This window comes from Haematobia irritans, chromosome 3 (assembly GCF_050003625.1).
Source record: "Haematobia irritans isolate KBUSLIRL chromosome 3, ASM5000362v1, whole genome shotgun sequence".
Taxonomy (NCBI): Eukaryota; Metazoa; Arthropoda; class Insecta; order Diptera; family Muscidae; genus Haematobia; species Haematobia irritans.
In genome coordinates, this window is record NC_134399.1 from 207,704,392 (window position 1) to 207,724,886 (window position 20,495).

Genomic DNA, 20,495 nt, shown 5'->3' on the forward strand with positions numbered 1-20,495 from the left:
ACAGAAAATTTTTCTTTTATAAATTTGAATTGAAAATTTGTCGTCGATTATAACTTGTCTCTGATAATTTTGTTTTATAGAACATTTTGTGGGATACATTTTTATAGACATTTTTTCTCCATAAATCCTCATAGAAAATTTGTCTTTTGTAAATTTTCTTAGAAAATTTGTCTCCGATAAATTTACATTATCATAGAAAATTTGTATTCAATAAATTTTGATAGCAACTTTGCCTCCTATAAATTTTTATTGAAAATTTGCCTTCTATAAATTTTCATAGAAACTTTGTCATCAATAAAGTTTCACAGAAAATTACTCTTCGATTACTTTCGTAGAAAATTTGTCTTCGATTACTTTCATAGAAAACTTGTTTAACATAAATTTTTAGAGAAAACTTGTCTTCGATAAATTTTAATAGAAAAATCAGTTTTCGATAAATTTTCATAGAAAAGTTTTCTTTTATAAATTTTAATAGAAAATTTGTCGTCGATTATAACTTGTCTCTGATAAGTTTTTTTATAGAAAACTTTTGTGGGATACATTTTTTTATACAAATTTTGTCTAAAATAAATCCTCATAGAAAATTTATCTCTAATAAATTTTTTTAGAAAATTTGTCTTTGATAAATTTTTGTCTTCAATAAATACTCATAGATAATTGTCTTCGATAAATTTTCATAGAAAATTTGTCTTCAGTAAATTTTCATTGAACATCTGTCTTCTATTAATTTTAATAAAAAAATTTCTCTTCGATAAATTTTTATAGAAAATTTCTCTTTGATAAATTTTTATAGAAAATTTGTCTTCGATAAATTTTCATTTAAAAAATTTTAATAGAAAGTTTGTCCTCGTTAAATTTCTATAGAAACACTGTCTTCTATAAATTTTCTTAGAAACTCTGGTTTTCATAGAAAATTTATTTTCGATAGATTTTCATAGAAAATGTGTATTCGATAAATTTTTATTGAAATATCGTGTACTATTAATTTTCATAGAAAATTTTTCTTCTATAAATTTTAATAGAAAATTTGTCTTCGATAAATTTTCATAGAAAATTTGTCTTCGATAAATTTGAATAGAAAATTTGTCTTCGATAAATTTTCATTTAAAAATTTTTAATAGAAAGTTTGTCCTCGTTAAATTTCTATAGAAACACTGTCTTTTATAAATTTTCTTAGAAACTCTGGTTTCCATAGAATATTATTTTTTTCGATAGATTTTCATAGAAAATGTGTATTCGATAAATTTGTATTGAAATATTGTGTACTATTAATTTTCATAGAAAATTTTTCTTCTATAAATTTTAATAGAAAATTTGTCTTCGATAAATTTTCATAGAAAATTTGTCTTCGATAAATTTTTATAGAAAATTTGTCTTCGATAAATTTGCATTTAAAAATTTTTAATAGAAAGTTTGTCCTCGTTAAATTTCTATAGAAACACTGTCTTCTATAAATTTTCTTAGAAACTCTGGTTTTCATAGAAAATTTATTTTCGATAGATTTTCATAGAAAATGTGTATTCGGTAATTTTTTATTGAAATATTGTGTACTATTAATTTTCATAGAAAATTTTTCTTCTATAAATTTTAATAGAAAATTTGTCTTCGATAAATTTTCATAGAAAATTTGTCTTTGATAATTTTTATAGAAAATTTGTCTTCGATAAATTTTCATGAAAAATTTGACTTCGATAAATTTTCATAGAAAATTATCTTCTATAAATTTTCATAGAAAATTATTTTCTATAAAATTTTATAGAGAATTTGCCTTCTATAAATTCTAAAAGAAAATGTGTCTTCGATAGACTTTCATAGAAAATTTGCTTTTACTAAATTGTCATGGAAAATTTGCCTTTAATAAATTTTCATAGAAATATTTGTCTCTGATAAACTTTAATAGAAATTTTGTCTCTAATAAATTTTCATAGAAAATTTGTTTTCAAAAACATTTAATAGAAAATTTGTCTTCTAGAAATTTTATTAGAAAATTTGTCTTCTATAAATTTTATTAGAAAATTTATCTGTTTGCACAGAACCACAAAGTTGATATGTCGCCCGTAGAACAACTTAGATTTTGTATTATATTTTTACCCGTTCAAACATTGCCTTATAAAACACAACGACCGAGTAAAAATTCTGTTTATATAACATGTTTTATTGCAATTATAATTTTTCAATGTAATGTGCCGAACAACAAGAGTTAATATTCTATTTGTTTTAATATAAAAAGTTTAAACATTGTTTTCCTTTATTCAAGCAACGCGTTGGTGACAAACAATAATCGACAACTAACTTTAACCTTGATCATCTCTTCCCACTGAACCACGAAAAAACCAAAAGATGACAGTTATTGATATGTATGTATGTACATACATACATGCATTCAACCAATGCATCAAATAACAAGCGAAAGCATAAACGATATTTATGCTTTGTTGTTGTTGTTTTCTTCAACTATACCCACGACCAACATAAGCAGTGGGAAGAGATCGATCAAACCAAAACAAACTATAATAACTAATGTAACATTAAATGATCGACAACCAACGAAAAACGAATATAGGTCATAGAACTAAAAGAGAGTAAAGTAAATAAACGAAATGAATTTGAAAGTAAATATTAGGGTGGGGAAACATTAAAGGGATGTAAATAAAATTTAAATAAAGAAAAATTAAACGACTAATAAAATAAATAGTGAAGAATAAATAAAATAAAAACAATAAATTAATAAATATATAAATTAAAGTAATATAAATGACATAAAATACGATCTGCCCCAACATTCTCCCGCCGTTGAAACCTCCATGTTTCAAACCTCTTCATTATTTGGTAGGGGAGCCACTTTGTGAATTGGCCGAGAACAAATGCCAGATTTAGTTTTCAGTTCAACCACACGAACCTTTCCATCACGGCCTAGAATAGGTTTTGTAACACGAGCTAGTAACCATTGTTGTGGCGGAGTGTTGTCTTCATGTATTAGAACTAGTTGCCCTTCTTTTATGTTGTTATTGTCTTTGAACCACTTTGACTTTTGTTGTAAAGATAGCATATAATCTCGGGACCACATTTGCCAAAATTGTTGTTTCAAAAATGAGACCCTTTGCCACCGAGACAATAATGATGATTGGGATGAATCGATATGTTTATCGGGAACTGCAACCAATGAAGAGCCAATAAGCAGATGACCAGGCGTTAGGGCTTCACCATCATTGGGATCGTTTGATATTGGAGCGATGGGGCGCGAATTTAAAATTGCCTCAACGTCAATTATGACTGTTTGTAGCTCTTCGAAAGTAAGATATGCTTTGCCAACGTTCTTTATAAGTAGCGTTTTTGTAGATTCGACGGCTGCTTCCCACAGTCCGCCAAAATGTGGGGCACGGGGAGGTATAAAACAAAATTCGAAACCAAGTTGACAACAAAGTGATTTCATGTCGTGGACCACATCATCTCGAAAAAGACTTTCTTTTAATTCTTTGATTTGGTTACGTGCTCCAACGAAATTAGTGGCGTTGTCGCAATACAACTTTTGGGGTATGCCACGTCTTCCAACAAATCTTTTCAGACACAAGATGAAATTGTTTGTCGATAGGTCCGAAACTAGTTCTAAATGAACTGCCTTGGAAGTGAAACACACAAATACAGCTATGTATGTTTTATAAGGCACTTTTCCTCGGATACGGTACGACGTCATGAATGGACCACAAAAATCAACACCAGCAATCAAAAATGGTCGTTGAGCTCGAAGTCGATCTGATGGCAAGTTTCCCATCAGCTGTTCCATCATTTTCGGTTTGTAGTGAAAACAATGAACGCAATTGCGAACAACTTTGCGTACAACATCTCTGGCGTTTACAATCCATATCTTCTGGCGCAATAGTCCCAACAACACTTTTGCTCCAGCGTGTAAATGTGAGCGATAAACATGCTCAATATACATTTTAACGAAGCGATGGTCTTTTGGTAATAGTGCTGGAAATCTTGCATCATAAGGAATGGGCGCTTGGGACAAACGACCACCAACACGAAGAATTTTGACTGTGGTTGCTCCAAGTGTCATCTCATGTACAAATGGTGAAAGTTTTTGAAGCGATGGGTTTACCAGACCACCATTACTCAGTGATTTGATATCGGCACCAAAACACCACATCTGGATGTGAGCCACAATTCTCCAAAAACCTTCTTCTAATTCATCTGGGGACAAATGAATTCCATCAGAAATATTCACATCTTTCTTAGCGGGACATCTGTTGAATATACGAAAAATATAAGCAATTATTCTAATAAATTTAATATATGAAGAATGCTTATCGAGAAGGTCGTCTATGATGTTGACTTCTGATGAATTTGCCACAAAAACAGCTGCCTTTCTACGTTCGAGAATTTCGATGTTCAATTGTTCTTCAGTTCCGGGCCATTTTGTAATATCTTCTTCCAAAAACGAATTTCCTCCGCGCTACATCCACGCGAGACCACATCAGCAGGGTTACTCTTCGAAGGGACGTGTCTCCAGCTAACATTTCTTGTTTTCTCCTGTAGTTCAGAAATACGATTTGCCACAAAACAATTCAACGTCGAAGAATGTAATTTAAGCCATTGTAGTACGATTTTGGAATCAGTCCAAAAATATATCGATGAGACAAAACTTGAAATTTTTGGTTGTATTTTGAGCCATGTTTTATTCAGCAATACTGCTGCGCACAATTCGAGCCGTGGTAGTGATTGTGCCTTAATTGGGGCCACTTTGGATTTTGCAATTAAAAGTGTCGTTTTGTATTCTCCCTTAAGACAAACTCGATAGTAAATACAACAACCATATGCTCGTTGCGAGGCATCAGCAAATCCGTGAATTTCTCCAAGAGTATCATTTGAGGTTAAAACATACCTGGGGACTTCAACTTTATGTATGTAATTTAAATCCGATTTAATTTGGAGCCATAATGATTTAAGATGTTCAGTTAATGGGTCATCCCATCCAATGTTTTGCACCCACATTTCTTGAAGAAGTATTTTGCATCGAATGACAAAGGGGCTCAATAGTCCAAGCAAGTCATAGATTTTTGACACAATTGACAAAACAGATCGTTTTGTAGGATTCATCACATCTGGTAACTCGAATCGATAAGTAAAAACGTCCTCCTTGGGTTTCCAAGACATACCCAAGGCCTTCGCCACTTCATCTTCACTTGTTTTAATGGTGATTTCTGCATCTTGATTTGAACCAAACATAATGTTGTTGCTGTTCCATTTTGCTAATTCAAGGCCATGGAAACTTAATATTTTTACTAACTCGTTTTTCTTTTGAGCCAGTGTTTCAAGGTCGTCAGCTCCGGTGAGTACATCATCCACGTATAAATCGTTGCGCAAAACTTCAGAATCACAAGGATGCGAGTGCGAATATTTATCTGCAATGAAAAACAAACTACGAATCGCCAAAAATGGGGCGGCAGATAAACCGTAGGTAACAGTATTCAGTTGATAAACCTTTAAATGTTCATCTTTTTGATTTCTCCATAATATGAGTTGATATTTTCTATCATTTTCATCTATTCGAAATTGTCGATACATTTTAGAAATATCATCAGTAAAAGCATACTTGTGTAAACGAAACGAAAATAGTGTGGTGATCAGGTCTTGTTGTATTGTTGGTCCAACCATCAAAATATCGTTCAATGATTTATTTGACGAACTACGAGAAGATGCATCAAATACAACTCTAATTTTTGTTGTAGTACTTTGTGGTCTCAAAACACAATGATGTGGTATTATGTAATAGGTACCACATAACGGTTGATTATAGAGCGACATGTGACCCAGGGACAAATACTCATCCATGAATTCTTTATACATTGACTTCAATTGTAGATCACGATCTAAACGTCTTTCCAGGGACAAAAAACGTTTTCGAGCATCTTCGAACGAATCGCCGAGACATTTGGGATTTTCTTTAAATGGCAAGAGGACCACAACTCTTCCATCAAAATCTAATTTAACATTTTCAACAAAGTGATTTTCACATGCTGCTTCTTCTTCGGACAACATATTGGGATTCTTTTCGTATTCTTCTACTTCCCAAAATTTGTTTAGAGTTTTATCAAGATCCACTTCTAAAGAATTGACCATCAAATTGCATGTAAAATTTGATCTCGCTTGACCAGTACTTGCGATACCACCAACAATGTATCCAAAAACAGTATTGGTAAGGTTTGGCATACCATATCCAAGAGAAATTAGACCATCAAGTAATAAATCAAAAAATACTTCAGCACTCAAAAGAATGTCAATATGTTGCGGTTTGAAAAACAATGGGTCAGCTAACGGTATATCGGTGGGAATTTTCCAATTTGAAGTATATATGTACTCACCGGGCTGTACAGATGCAATTGTTGGGGTGACAGCAAATGTTGATGACCACTGGAACGAACTAATTCTCGATTTTATTGTAGCGGACACGGTAAATTTAATTCTGGTTCTAACTTCTCCGATTCCCGAAACTTCTTGTGAATATGGTCGAAATTTAAGCCGAAGCCTTTTTGCAGTTTCTTCTGAAATGAAATTGAGTTCGGAGCCGGAATCAAGTAAAGCTCTTACTGGTTGAAAAGTTCCACAATAATCTTTGATGAGAACGACAGCAGTTGGTATGATTGCCCTTTTACATGAGCGAGCCACAAGCGAAACTGGATTTTGATTACTAGTTGAAGGTTGCACTGTAGTAGTATTCGAAATGGTTGACTGTCCCGAGTTGTCTGGACTAAAAATGTGCAACACTGAGTGGTGAGTTGAATTACAAACTCTGCAACGTGATTTTGATGGACATTTTGAAACCATATGTCCCTTTCGCAGACAATTAATACACAGGCCACTGCGTTTTACAAAATTAAAACGATCGGGAACTGCTATTGCCGAAAACGAAGAACAAGTTTGCAGATAATGATCAGTTGAATTACAATATACACAATTTGGATTTGGATTGACGAAAGTATGGGCAGTGCGATTAAAATTTTGCTTGGGCTTGACAAGTTTTGCTTTTTCACCAAATTCTGTCTTTTTTCCATGACTTTCGAGAAATTGACAACGAAGACTCAAAACATCATAGCAACAATCCCAAGAGGGCAACGATTTATATTCTTGTTTTTCATCATAATTCTGTTTCGTATCTGCATCCACTTTATTCAAAACCAAATGTACTAAAATTGCGTTCATAACATCTGCTTCAGACCCAAGCGACAACAAAGAACCACGAACAGCCGAAACAGTGTCAATAATATTCCGCAATGATGAGCTATCACCTTTTGCCATTTTCGGAATATCGAAAAGAGTGTTGATATGTTCCAAAAAAATCAATACCTTATTGTCATAACGTTCCTGGAGCCGTGTTAGTGCTTTCGGGTAGTTTTCCTCTGACACTTGAAAAGCTTCAACAACTGCCAAAGCGGGACCACTGAGACAGTTCAATAAATAATTGAATTTATCAACTGGGGTAATAGTTTGATTTTCATGGACCATGTTGTTAAATGTCGAAATAAATCTTTTATACTCGCCATATTTTCCATCAAAACGAGGCAATTTCAACGAAGGCAAACGAGATTGTGTTGAAATTCCGGCAATTGAAGCATTCATCAAAGTAGTATCACCAGGTATAGAACTACGACTTTTGTTCAGAAGGCCCAATATTTTTGCCTTTGCTGTTATGAAAAGTTCTTCCAAATCACTCCTCGATGTGTCAGCCGGACTAAGTGTTTCTATTTGAGTTTGGATGTGGCACAACTGTTTGAAGTATGATTCCAAAATTTGCAAACGACACTCTAAAATAGTGGAATCTACTTTTGCACCATCTTTTTCTACCTTTTTATGCATGTTGCTGATATTCCTCTTCATAGAGCTACGTTGCTGTTTAAGAGAAGACAAATCAGCACCACTTGCTTCTTCAGAAGCATCATTATCGTCTCTCGTCATTTTGCAAACTTAAGAGAACGTCAACGACGAAAGAGAAAATTGCGTTTCTTATATTTCAGGAACAACAATTTTGCAATTAGCGCTTTCCAATAAATATGGCGCTAATTTCCACTAAATTGGAATTTTATGTATCACCAAGCCAAGCTTTATAATTGTTACCTAACAACAATTCACTTTGATTCTGCTAAGAAACTCCGAGTTGAATTTCTTTCAAAATAATTACGACGGCAGCAATTAAAGTTGGTGTCCAAAGGTACAAAACTAACAGGATTTAACATCAGCAGTAGGGGCAACGAAAGCACGAATAACACAACAATGATGAAATACCCCACACCACTTCAAATGTACGAAAACCTTTTTCCACAACAAATTATTTTCAACTTTAAACACTGACCGTCCTGTCACGGTCGCCAAAATGTTTGCACAGAACCACAAAGTTGATATGTCGCCCGTAGAACAACTTAGATTTTGTATTATATTTTTACCCGTTCAAACATTGCCTTATAAAACACAACGACCGAGTAAAAATTCTGTTTATATAACATGTTTTATTGCAATTATAATTTTTCAATGTAATGTGCCGAACAACAAGAGTTAATATTCTATTTGTTTTAATATAAAAAGTTTAAACATTGTTTTCCTTTATTCAAGCAACGCGTTGGTGACAAACAATAATCGACAACTAACTTTAACCTTGATCATCTCTTCCCACTGAACCACGAAAAAACCAAAAGATGACAGTTATTGATATGTATGTATGTACATACATACATGCATTCAACCAATGCATCAAATAACAAGCGAAAGCATAAACGATATTTATGCTTTGTTGTTGTTGTTTTCTTCAACTATACCCACGACCAACATAAGCAGTGGGAAGAGATCGATCAAACCAAAACAAACTATAATAACTAATGTAACATTAAATGATCGACAACCAACGAAAAACGAATATAGGTCATAGAACTAAAAGAGAGTAAAGTAAATAAACGAAATGAATTTGAAAGTAAATATTAGGGTGGGGAAACATTAAAGGGATGTAAATAAAATTTAAATAAAGAAAAATTAAACGACTAATAAAATAAATAGTGAAGAATAAATAAAATAAAAACAATAAATTAATAAATATATAAATTAAAGTAATATAAATGACATAAAATACGATCTGCCCCAACATTATCTTTGATAAAAGTTTCACGGAAAATTTGTTTTCGATTAATTTTTGATAAACTGTCATGGAAAATTTCACTTCGATAAATTTTCATATAAATATTTGTCTCTGATAAATTTTCATTGAAATTTTGTCTCTGATAAATTTTCACAGAAAATTTGTTTTCAAAAAAATTTAATAGAAAATTTGTCTTCTATAAATTTTATTAGAAAATTTATCTTTGATAAATTTTATTAGTAAATTTGCTTTTTATAGAAATTTTACTAGAAAATTTGTCTTCTATAAATTTTATTAGAAAATTTATCTTTGATAAAAATTTCACGGAAAATTTGTTTTCGATTAATGTTCATAGAAAATTAGTCTTCTATAAATATACAATTTGTCTTCGATAAATTTTCATAGACAATTTGAGATTTCAGAGAAAATTTGTATACGATAAATGTTCGAGAAAATTTGTCTTCTATAAATTTTCACAGAAAATGTTGTTTTTTTATACATTTTAATAGAAAATTTGTCTTCGGTAAATGTTCGTAGAAATTTTCACTTCGATTTAAATTTTAATAGACAATTTGTCTTTGACAAATTTTCATAGACAATTTGACTACTGTAAATTTTCGTAGAAAATTTGTCTTCAGTAAATTTTCACATAAATTTTGTATCTGATGAATTTTCACAGAAAACTTGTTTTCGATAAAGTATCATAGCAAATCGGGTTACGATAAACTTTCATAGAAAATTTGCCTTCGATAAATTTTAATATAAAATTTGTCTTCGAAAAATTTCTATAGAAAATTTGTCTTTGATAAATTTTTGTAGAAAAATTGTCTCTGCTAAATTTACATTATCATAGAAAATTTGCATTCGATAAATTTTGATAGCAAATTTTTCTCCCATAAATTTTTATTGAAAATTTTTCTCCCATAAATTTTTATTGAAAATTTGTCTACTATAAATTTTCATAGAAAATTTGTTTTCGATAAATTTTCATAGAAAATTTGTCTACGATAAATTTTCATAGAAAATTAGTCTTCGATAAATTTTCATAGAAAATTTGTTTTCGATACATTTTCATAGAAAATTAGTCTTAGATTGTTTTCATAGAAAATTTTCTTCGACAACTTTCATAGAAAATTTATTTAACATAAATTTTTAGAGAAAACTTGTCTTTGATACATTTTAATAGAAAAGTAGTTTTTCATAAATTTTCATAGAAAATTTTTCTTTTATAAATTTGAATTGAAAATTTGTCGTCGATTATAATTTGTGTCTGATAATTTTTTATAGAAAACTGGGATACATTTTTTATAGAAATTTTGTCTCCAATAATATTCATAGAAAATTTGTCTCTGATATTTTTTTTTTTTAATATGTCTTTGATAAAATTTTGTCTTCAATAAATATAAATTGTCTTCGATAAATTTTCATAGAAAATTTATCTTCAATAAATTTTCATTGAACATTTGTCTTCTATTAATTTTAATAGAAAATTTCTCTTCTATTAATTTTAATAGAAAATTTCTCTTCAATAAATATTGATAGAAAACTTTTTTAGAAAATTTGTATTCGAACAAAAAAAATCATATAAATTGTATCTACTATAAATCTTTATAAGAAATTTTCATATATTGTCTTCGATAAATAGTTTATTCGATAAATTCTTATAGAAAATTTGTCTTTTATTAGACTGATCTGGTATTGATAGAAAATTTGTCTTCGATATATTTTTATAGAAAATTTGTCTTCGAAAAAAAATTTTCATATAAATTGTATCTATGATAAATCTTTATAAACAATTTTCATATATTGTCTTCGACAAATATTTTCTTCGAGAAATTCTTATAGAAAATTTGTCTTTGATTAGACCGATCTGGTAGATTTTCTACAAAATCGCCCAAATTTTTTTTTTTTGAACAGATCTTCGTTAAAAATTCGACTTCGATTTTCGTAAAAAATTTGCCTTCGAAAAATTTTTGTTAAAAAATTTTCATCGATAAATTTTCATAGAAAAATTGTCTTCAATTTTGTCTTTTCATAAAAAAATGTCTTCCATAAATTGAAGAGAATAGATATGGTTATATGTAGAGAATGGTTATGTGTTTTTTTTGTTTTAAATTTTCTCAGCCAATATATCACTGTTCCACAGTTATTTTATCTAGCCTCTATACACTGTAGCATCATATCCTCAAAATAGTTCTCATCGTGAAACTTTAACCACACAATGGTAAAAAAATAAAACTTAAGGGAATTTTAAACGCATAAACAATTTGCCTAAACTATCTTAGGGAAGCTCTATTAAAGGAATCTCTCTAGAGATAAAGAAGTTTTCAAAAGTTTTAATTATATTATTGACAAAAGTATCTATCTTCATTATGTACATTTAAATTAAATAACGTAAAGCTTTGCCTAATAATGACAAAGTAATTTTGCCCATATCTATTCGAAGATTTTATTTAGGAGAAATTCCTGCTCATACATATTTATTGAGCAAATAATGACGGTTGATTTAATTTAAGCTGTGAATTTCTAGGGATTAGTCAATGACAACACAGGCTGCCGGAGTTATGCCAAGAACCATCACCTCATGAATAATATTTAGATTTCGTCTTATATAGACTTGCATATTAATGATATATCTCACACATACACTCACACGCACTCACACTGATACCAGTATGCAAAAACCTACAATGTGGTGTTTGGAAAATTTGCTGCGCAATTTTATATTCTTTTGCATAATCAATAATTGTCAAGGAACGATGGGCATGTAGAAGGCAAAGGAATTGTGTCATCTTTCCTCATGTAGATATAGTGACAGAATATGAAATTGGTTTAGATGTATGCAAAATATCAAGAAATTAATGTTAAAAATAAAAAATAAAAAAATATTTTAGGAAAATAATCAGAAAGGAGAGAGAATATTCGACTTTGTATTGAACTTTTCTATTGAAATAAAATTTTGAGAAAATTTTTTCTAGGAATAAAATTGTGACAAATTTTTTTATAGAAATAAAGTTATGACATAATTTGCTATAGGTATCAAATTTTAATAAAATTTTCTATAGAAATAAAATTTTGACATAATTTTCTATACAAATAAAATTTCCGAAGAGTGATTTCCTATGAAAATTAATTGAAAACAAATTTTCTGTAAAAATTTATCAAAGATGTAGATAAATTTTCTAAAAAATTTATAGAAGATAAATTTTCTACGAAAATTTATCGCTTTTTGAAAATCTATCGAAGACAAAAAGGTTAAAGTGGCAGCCCGATTAAGTTTCAGACTCACTTAGACTATCCAGTTCATTGTGATAGTCCATTGTCAATCGAAGATAAATTTTATATTAAACTTTATAGATGACAATTTTTCTAAGAAAGTGTTTTGAAACAATTTTTTTTTTGAAAATTTATCAGAGACAAAATTTCTATGAACATTTATCCGAGAAAAATTTTCAATGTAAATTCATCAAATTCTATATTCATTAAATTCAATTCTATGAAAATTTATCGAAATTAAATCGAAATTAAATTTTCTATGAAAGTCTAGAGAAATAAAATAAAGTTTTCTATAAAAATAAAGTTTTAACAAAATTTTCTATAAATATAAAATTTTGACAAAATTTTATATTAAAATAAAATTTTTACAAAATTTTCTATAAAAAATAAAATTGTGACAAAATTTTCGATATAAGTAACATTTTGACAAAATTTTCTGTAGAAATAAAATTTTGACAAAATTTTCTATAGAAATCAAATTTTTACAAAATTTTCTATAGAAATAAAATTTTGAAAAAAGTTTCTATAGAAATAAAATTTTGACAAAATTTTCTATAGAAATTAAATTTTGACAAAATTTTCGATATAAATAAAGTTTTGACAAAATTTTCTATAGAAATAAAATTTTGACAAAATTTTCTATAGAAATAAAATTTTGACAAAAATTTTTATAGAAATAAAATTTCGACAAAATTTTCTATATAAATAAAATATTGACAAAATTTGCTATAAAAATAAAATTTTGACAAAATTTGCTATAAAAATAAAATTTTGACAAAATTTTCTATAGAAATAAAATGTTGACAAAATTTGCTATAAAAATAAAATTTTGACAAAATTTGCTATAGAAACAAAATTTTGACAAAATTTTCTATAGAAATAAAATTTTGACAAAATTTTGACAAAATTTTCTATAAAAATAAAATTTTGACAAAATTTGCTATAGAAATACAGTGTTGAAAAAATTTTCTACAGAAATAAAATTTTGACAACATTTTCTATAGAAATAAAATTTTGACAAAATTTTCTATAGAAATAAAATTTTGACAAAATTTTCTATAGAAATAAAATTTTGAAAAAATTTGCTATAGAAATAAAATTTTGACAAAATTTCCTATATACATAAAATTTTGACAAAATTTTCTATAAAAATAAAATTTCGACAAAATTTTCTATAGAAATAAAATTTTGACAAAATTTTCTATAAAAATAAAATTTTGAAAAAATTTGCTATAAAAATAAAATTTTGACAAAATTTTCTATAGAAATAAAATTTTGACAAAATTTTCTATAGAAATAAAATGTTGACAAAATTTGCTATAAAAATAAAATTTTGACAAAATTTTGATAATAAAATTTTGACTGAGCTGAAGTTGGAAATTTTATGGATAAATCTGACAGTGTTGCAGGCAAAAAAATATTATTATTATCTTTATTTATTATTATTATTATCTTTCTACTTACTATAATTGATATAACAATATTGACTCTAAAACTCATTATATGATATATATCTTTTGTATTAGGAAATCCAAAACAAAAAACAAGTATATACGGCCGTAAGTTCGGCCAGGCCGAAGCTTATGTGCCCTCCATTATGGATTGCGTAGAAACTTCTTCTAAACACTGCCATCCAGAATCGAATTACTTAAGTTGCGGTAACGCTTGCCGATGGCAAGGTATCTTAAAACCTCCTAACACCATCTTCTAAATTGTATGTAAGTCCATACGTGGTATATATTAAATCAAAAAAGATCGATCCAATACGTATATAATTCAGTTTGACAAAGTAGACATAAAATTTTGACAAAATTTTCTACAGAAATAAAATTTTCACAAAATTGTCTATAGAAATAAAAATCTTGACAAAATTTTCTATAGAAAGAAAATTTTGACAAAAATTTCTACAGAAATAAAATTTTAACAAAATTTTCTATAGAAATAAACTTTTGACAAAATATTCTACACTGTTAGAAAAATATGTTTTTAATATGTTCCGATATAAACAAAATGTGTTTCGGGCACAATTTTTAAACACAATATATTTAAGTGCAAACATGTAATGTTCCTAAACTAACATAAAATGTTTGGGACACATATGTTAATATGTTAGAATATATTATGTTTGGGGCATGAATGTTTCATAAAAATAATATGTGTGAATGTAAACATATATAAATTTACAAATTTCGAGTAAACATATATATGTTGTGATACTTTATTCAAATAGCGCCAGAGAGAGAGAGAGAGAGTTAGTATAGAGAAATAAATAGAGATGGAAACCGGCACGGTTGAATAAAAAGATATCAACATAACACAGCGATAGAATGAAATGAGAGCAATTTCTGTGAAACCGCTTGTATGTTGGTTCGGAAAACTGTTTCATGATAAGACCAAAAATTTTATATGCTTAAGTCTAATTACTATTTAATTTGAATATTAGAATGAGTATTCAGAATAAAGGGAATATACATTCGGAACCAAGAGAATAGACATTTGAAAGAAAAAACAGCATATTTGTATTACAGAAAAAGATGCGAAGAACTCAAAAATTTCGTGGAAGTGAAAATTATGTGAGGGAATGAGCACAATCTTCTTTGGGGAATTCTTCCAAACATATACTATTTTTGGTCTCAAAGTGCTTCCAAACATATAATACGCTCAGATAAAACAAACATATTAATGTTTCTGCAGTATCCAATAATATATGTGTTTCCTGCAAAATATGTTTGGAACATATGTTAGAGAAGCGATTTTTTTTGAGGGTGTATAGAAATAAAATCTTGGTAGATTATTTTTGGCTCGAGTGGCAACCATGATTATGAACCGAATAAAATTTGAACAAAATCTTCTATAGAAATAAAATTTTGACAACATTTTCTATAGAAATAAAATTTTGACAATGATGAAAATTTTATTATGAACCGAATAAAATTTTAACAAAATTTTCTCTAGAAACAAAATTTTGACAAAATTTTCTATAGAAATAAAATTTTGGTAGATTATTTTTGGCTCTAGTGGCAACCATGATTATGAACCGATATGGACCAATTTTTGTGTGATTGGACCAATTTTGGTATGGTTGTTAGAGACCATATACTAACACCACGTTACTAATTTGAACCGGATCGGATGAATTTTGCTCCTCCAAGACGCTCCGGAGGTCAAAGCTGGAGAACGTTTTATATGGGGGCTATATATAATTATGGACCGATATGGACCTATTCTGCCACGGTTGTTAAAGATCATATACTAACGCCATGTTCCAAATTACAACCGGATTGGATGAAATTTGCTTCTCTTGGAGACTTTGCAAGCCAAATCTGGGGATCGGTTTATATGGGGGCTATATATAATTATGAACCGATGTGGACCAATTTTTGCATGGTTGTTAGACACCATATACCAATATCATGTACCAAATTTCAGGCGGATCGGATGAAATTTTCTTCTCTTTGAGGCCCCGCAAGCCAAATCTGGGGATCGGTTTATATGGGGGCTATATATAATTACGGACCGATATGAACCAATTTTTGCACGGTTGTTAGAGACCATATACCAACACCATGTACCAAATTTCAGCCGTATGGGATGAAATTTGCTTCTCTTTTAGGCTCCGCAAGCCAAATCGGGGGATCGGTTTATATGGGGGCTATATATAATTATGGACCGATGTGGACCAATTTTTGCATGGTTGTTAGAGACCATATACCAACACCATATACCAAATTTCAGCCGGATCGGATGAAATATGCTTCTGTTAGAGGCTCCACAAGCCAAATCTGAGGGTCCCTTTATATGGGGGCTATACGTAAAAGTGGACCGATATGGCCCATTTTCAATACCATCCGACCTACATCGATAACAACTACTTGTGCCAAGTTTCAAGTCGATAGCTTGTTTCGTTCGGAAGTTAGCGTGATTTCAACAGACGGACGGACGGACATGCTTAGGTCGACTCAGAATTTCACCACGACCCAGAATATATATACTTTATGGGGTCTTAGAGCAATATTTCGATGTGTTACAAACGGAATGACAAAGTTAATATACCCCCATCCTATGATGGAGGGTATAATAAATAAATGAAATGAAATGAAAACAAGTATATACGGCCGTAAGTTCGACCGTAAGTTCTTATGTACCTCCACCATGGATTGTGTAGAAACTTCTCCACAATCGAATTACTTGGGTTGTGGTATCTTTAAACTTCTTAACATCGTTTTCTAAATTGTGAGTTAGTCCATACGTGGTATACATTAGACAAAAAAGTTATATATAGGTAAGTCTACAAATAATTACGAATCGACATGGAAATTGAAATATGGGTGTCGCTTATATGGGGACTACATAAAATTATGAACTTGATATGGACGAATTTTTGTGTGATTGGGGATCGATTCATCTAAGGGCTATATATAACTAATAGTCTATATCGGTCTATAGTTATTAACTATAGACCGATATGGACATGACATGGTTGTTAACGGCCATATACTAGCACAATGTACCAAATTTTATCTGAATCGGATGAAATTTGCTCCTCCAAGAGGCTCCAAAACCAAATCTCGGGATCGGTTTATATGGGGGCTATATATGATTATGGACTGATATGGACCACATCATATACTACCACAACGTACCACATTTCAACCAGATCGGATGAATTTTGCTTCTCCAAAAGGCACCGGAGGTCAAATCTGGGGATCGGTTTATATGGGGGCTATATATAATTATGGACTGATATGAACCAATTCCTGCATTTTTGTTGGATACCATATAAATACTAACATCACGTACCAAATTTCAACCGAAACGGATGAATTTTGCTCTTCCAAGGGGCCCCGGAGGTCAAATTTGGGTATCGGTCTATATGGGGCCTATATATAATTATGGGCCGATTTCGACTAATTTTTGCATGGTTGTTTGGAGCCATCATGGTGCAATGGTTAGCATGCCCGTCTTGCATTCAAAAGGTCGTGGGTTCGATACCTGCTTCGACCGAACACCAAAAAATTTTCAGCGGTGGATTATCCCACCTCCGAAATGCTGGTGACATTTCTTAGGGTTTCAAAACTTCTCTAAGTGGTTTCACTGCAATGTGGAACGCCGTTCCGACTCGATTATAAAAAGGAGGTCCCTTGTCCTCACTCAGTGATAAGAGAGAAGTTCACCAATGTGGTATCACAATGGAATGAATAGTCTAAGTGAGCCTGATACATCGGGCTGCCACCTAACCTAACCTAACTTATGGGTGTTTGAGGCCATATATTAACACCACGTACCAAATTTAAACTCAATCAAATAAATTTTGGTCTTACAAGAGGCTCCGAAGATCAAATCTGGTGATCGGTTTCTATGGGGGCTATATATAATTATGCACCGATGTGGACCATGGTCATTTGAGACCATATACTTACACCATGATTTCAACAGACGGACGGACGGAATGACATGCTCAGATCGACTCAGAATTTCACCACGATCCAGAATATATTTACTTTATGGGGTCTTAGAGAAATATGTCGATGTGTTACTAACGGAATGACAAAGTTAATATACCACCATCCTATGGTGGAGGGTATAAAAATGAAAATTCATAGTTTACACTGCAACTGGAAGTCTCAGTATTTGAATTACGGTCTGTCGTCTCAATGTTTGAACTTCAAAACTTCATAACAGGTTGGCTGATAAGTCCCCGGTCTAACAAAGAAAAACACATTTTTTTGTCAAAATTCGTTTTTATTATTCAACATAGTTCCCTTCAAGAGCGATACAACGATTATAACGACCTTCCAATTTTTGGATACCATTTTGGTAGTACTCCTTCGGTTTTGCCTCAAAATAGGCCTCAGTTTCGGCGATCACCTCTTCATTGCAGCCAAAAATTTTTCCCTGCAAGCATCCTTTTGAGGTCTGAGAAGAAGAAAAAGTCGCTGGGGGCCATATGTGGTGAATACGGTGGGTGGGGAAGCAATTCGAAGCCCAATTCATGCATTTTTGCCATCGTTCTCAATGGCTTGTGGCACAGTGCGTTGTCTTGGTGGAACAACACTTTTTTCTTCTTCAAACGCTCCAATAACGCCATATAATAGTCACTGTTGATGGTTTTTCCCTTCTCAAGATAATCGATAAAAATTATTCCATGAGCATCCCAAAAAACAGAGGCCATTACTTTGTCAGCGGAATTTTGAGTCTTTCCACGCTTCGGAGACGGTTCACAGGTCGCTGTCCACTCAGCCGACTGTCGATTGGACTCAGGAGTGTAGTGATGGAGTCATGATTCATCCATTGTCACATATCGACGGAAAAACTCGGATGTATTACGAGTTAACAGCTGCAAACACCGCTCAGAATCATCAACACGTTGTTGTTTTTGGTCAAATGTGAGCTCGCGCGGCACCCATTTTGCACAGAGCTTCCGCATATCCAAATATTGATGAATGATATGACCAACACGTTCCTTTGATATGTTTAAGGCCTCTGATATCTTGATATCAACTTCATTTTACGGTCATTCAAAATCATTTTGTGGATTTTTTTTCATGTTTTCGTCGGTAACCACCTCTTTCGGGCGTCCACTGCGTTCACCGTCCTCCGTGCTCATTTCACCACGCTTGAATTTTGCATACCAACCAATTATTGTTGATTTCCCTGGGGCAGAGTCCGGAAACTGATTATCAAGCCAAGTTTTTGCTTCCACCGTATTTTTTCCCTTCAGAAAACAGGATTTTATCAAAACACGAAATTCCTTTTTTCAATTTTTTTCACAATAACAAAAGTTGCTTCACAAAAGATGCTCTATCTCACAAACTAATTGACTTACATACGTCAAATTTTGGCACGAATCATTTGAAGTTTGGTACTATATAAAAACAAGTATATACGGCCGTAAGTTCGGCCAGGCCGAATCTTATGTACCCTCCACCATGGATTGCGTAGGAACTTCTACTAAAGGCTGTCATCCACAATCGAATTACTTGGGTTGGGATAACACTTGCCGATAACAAGGTATCGTAAAACTTTTTAACACTGTCTTCTAAATTGTAAGTTAGCCCATACGGGGTATATATTAAACAAAAAAAGGCCGATTAAATACGTATATAATCTAGTTTGACAAAATTTTCTATAGAAATAAAATTTTGACAAAATTTTCTATGGAAATAAAATTTTGACAAACATTTGTATAGAAATAAACTTTTGACAAAACTTTCTATAGAAATGAAATTTTGACAAAGATTTGTATAGAAATAAACTTTTGACAAAACTTTCTATAGAAATGAAATTTTGACAAAACTTTCTATAGTAATAAAATTTGACAAAATTTTCTATGGAAATAAAGTTTTGGTAGATTATTTTTGGCGATATGGACCAATTTTTGTGTAATAAGTCATCGGCTATATATAACTAAAGACCGATATGGACCAATTTTTACATGGCTGTTAGAGGCCATATATTGACAAAATGTACCAAATTTCAACCGTATCGGAAGACTTTTGCTCCTCCAAGAGGTTCCGGACGTCAAATCTGGGGACGGTTTATATGGGAACTATATATAATTATGGACCGATATGGACCAATTTTTGCATGGTTGTTAGAGACCATATACTAACACCATGTACCAAATTTCAACTGGATCGGATGAATTTTGCTCTTCCAAGAGGCTCCGGAGGTCAAATCTGGGGATCGGTTTATATGGGGGCTATATATAATTATGGACCGATATGGACCAATTTTTGCATGGTTATTAGAGGCCGTAAACTAACATCAGGTACCAAATTTCAACCGGATCGGATGAATTTTGCCCCTCCAAGAGGCTCCGGAGGTCAAATCTGGGGATCGGTTTATATGGGGGCTATATATAATTATGGACCGATATGGACCAATTTTTGCATGGTTGTTAAAAACCGTATACTAAGACCACGTACTAAATTTCAACCGGATCGGATGAATTTTGCCCCTCCAAGAGGCTCCGGAGGTCAAATCTGGGGATCGGTTTATATGGGGGCTATATATAATTATGGACCGATATGGACCAATTTTTGCATGGTTGTTAAAAACCGTATACTAAGACCACGTACTAAATTTCAACCGG

At 31.3% G+C, this 20,495-nt stretch overlaps 1 protein-coding gene across 1 annotated transcript; it reads right to left on the reverse strand.

Annotated features, from left to right (window-relative positions):
- Positions 1 to 2,809: 2,809 nt before the first annotated feature.
- LOC142231402 (uncharacterized) lies at positions 2,810 to 7,956 on the reverse strand. Its single transcript, XM_075302010.1, has 2 exons — positions 4,519 to 7,956; positions 2,810 to 4,456 (listed from the first exon to the last, which is right to left on the reverse strand). Exons 1-2 carry the CDS (start codon positions 7,954 to 7,956, stop codon positions 2,810 to 2,812), a joined length of 5,085 nt encoding a protein of 1,694 aa, XP_075158125.1.
- Positions 7,957 to 20,495: the final 12,539 nt, after the last annotated feature.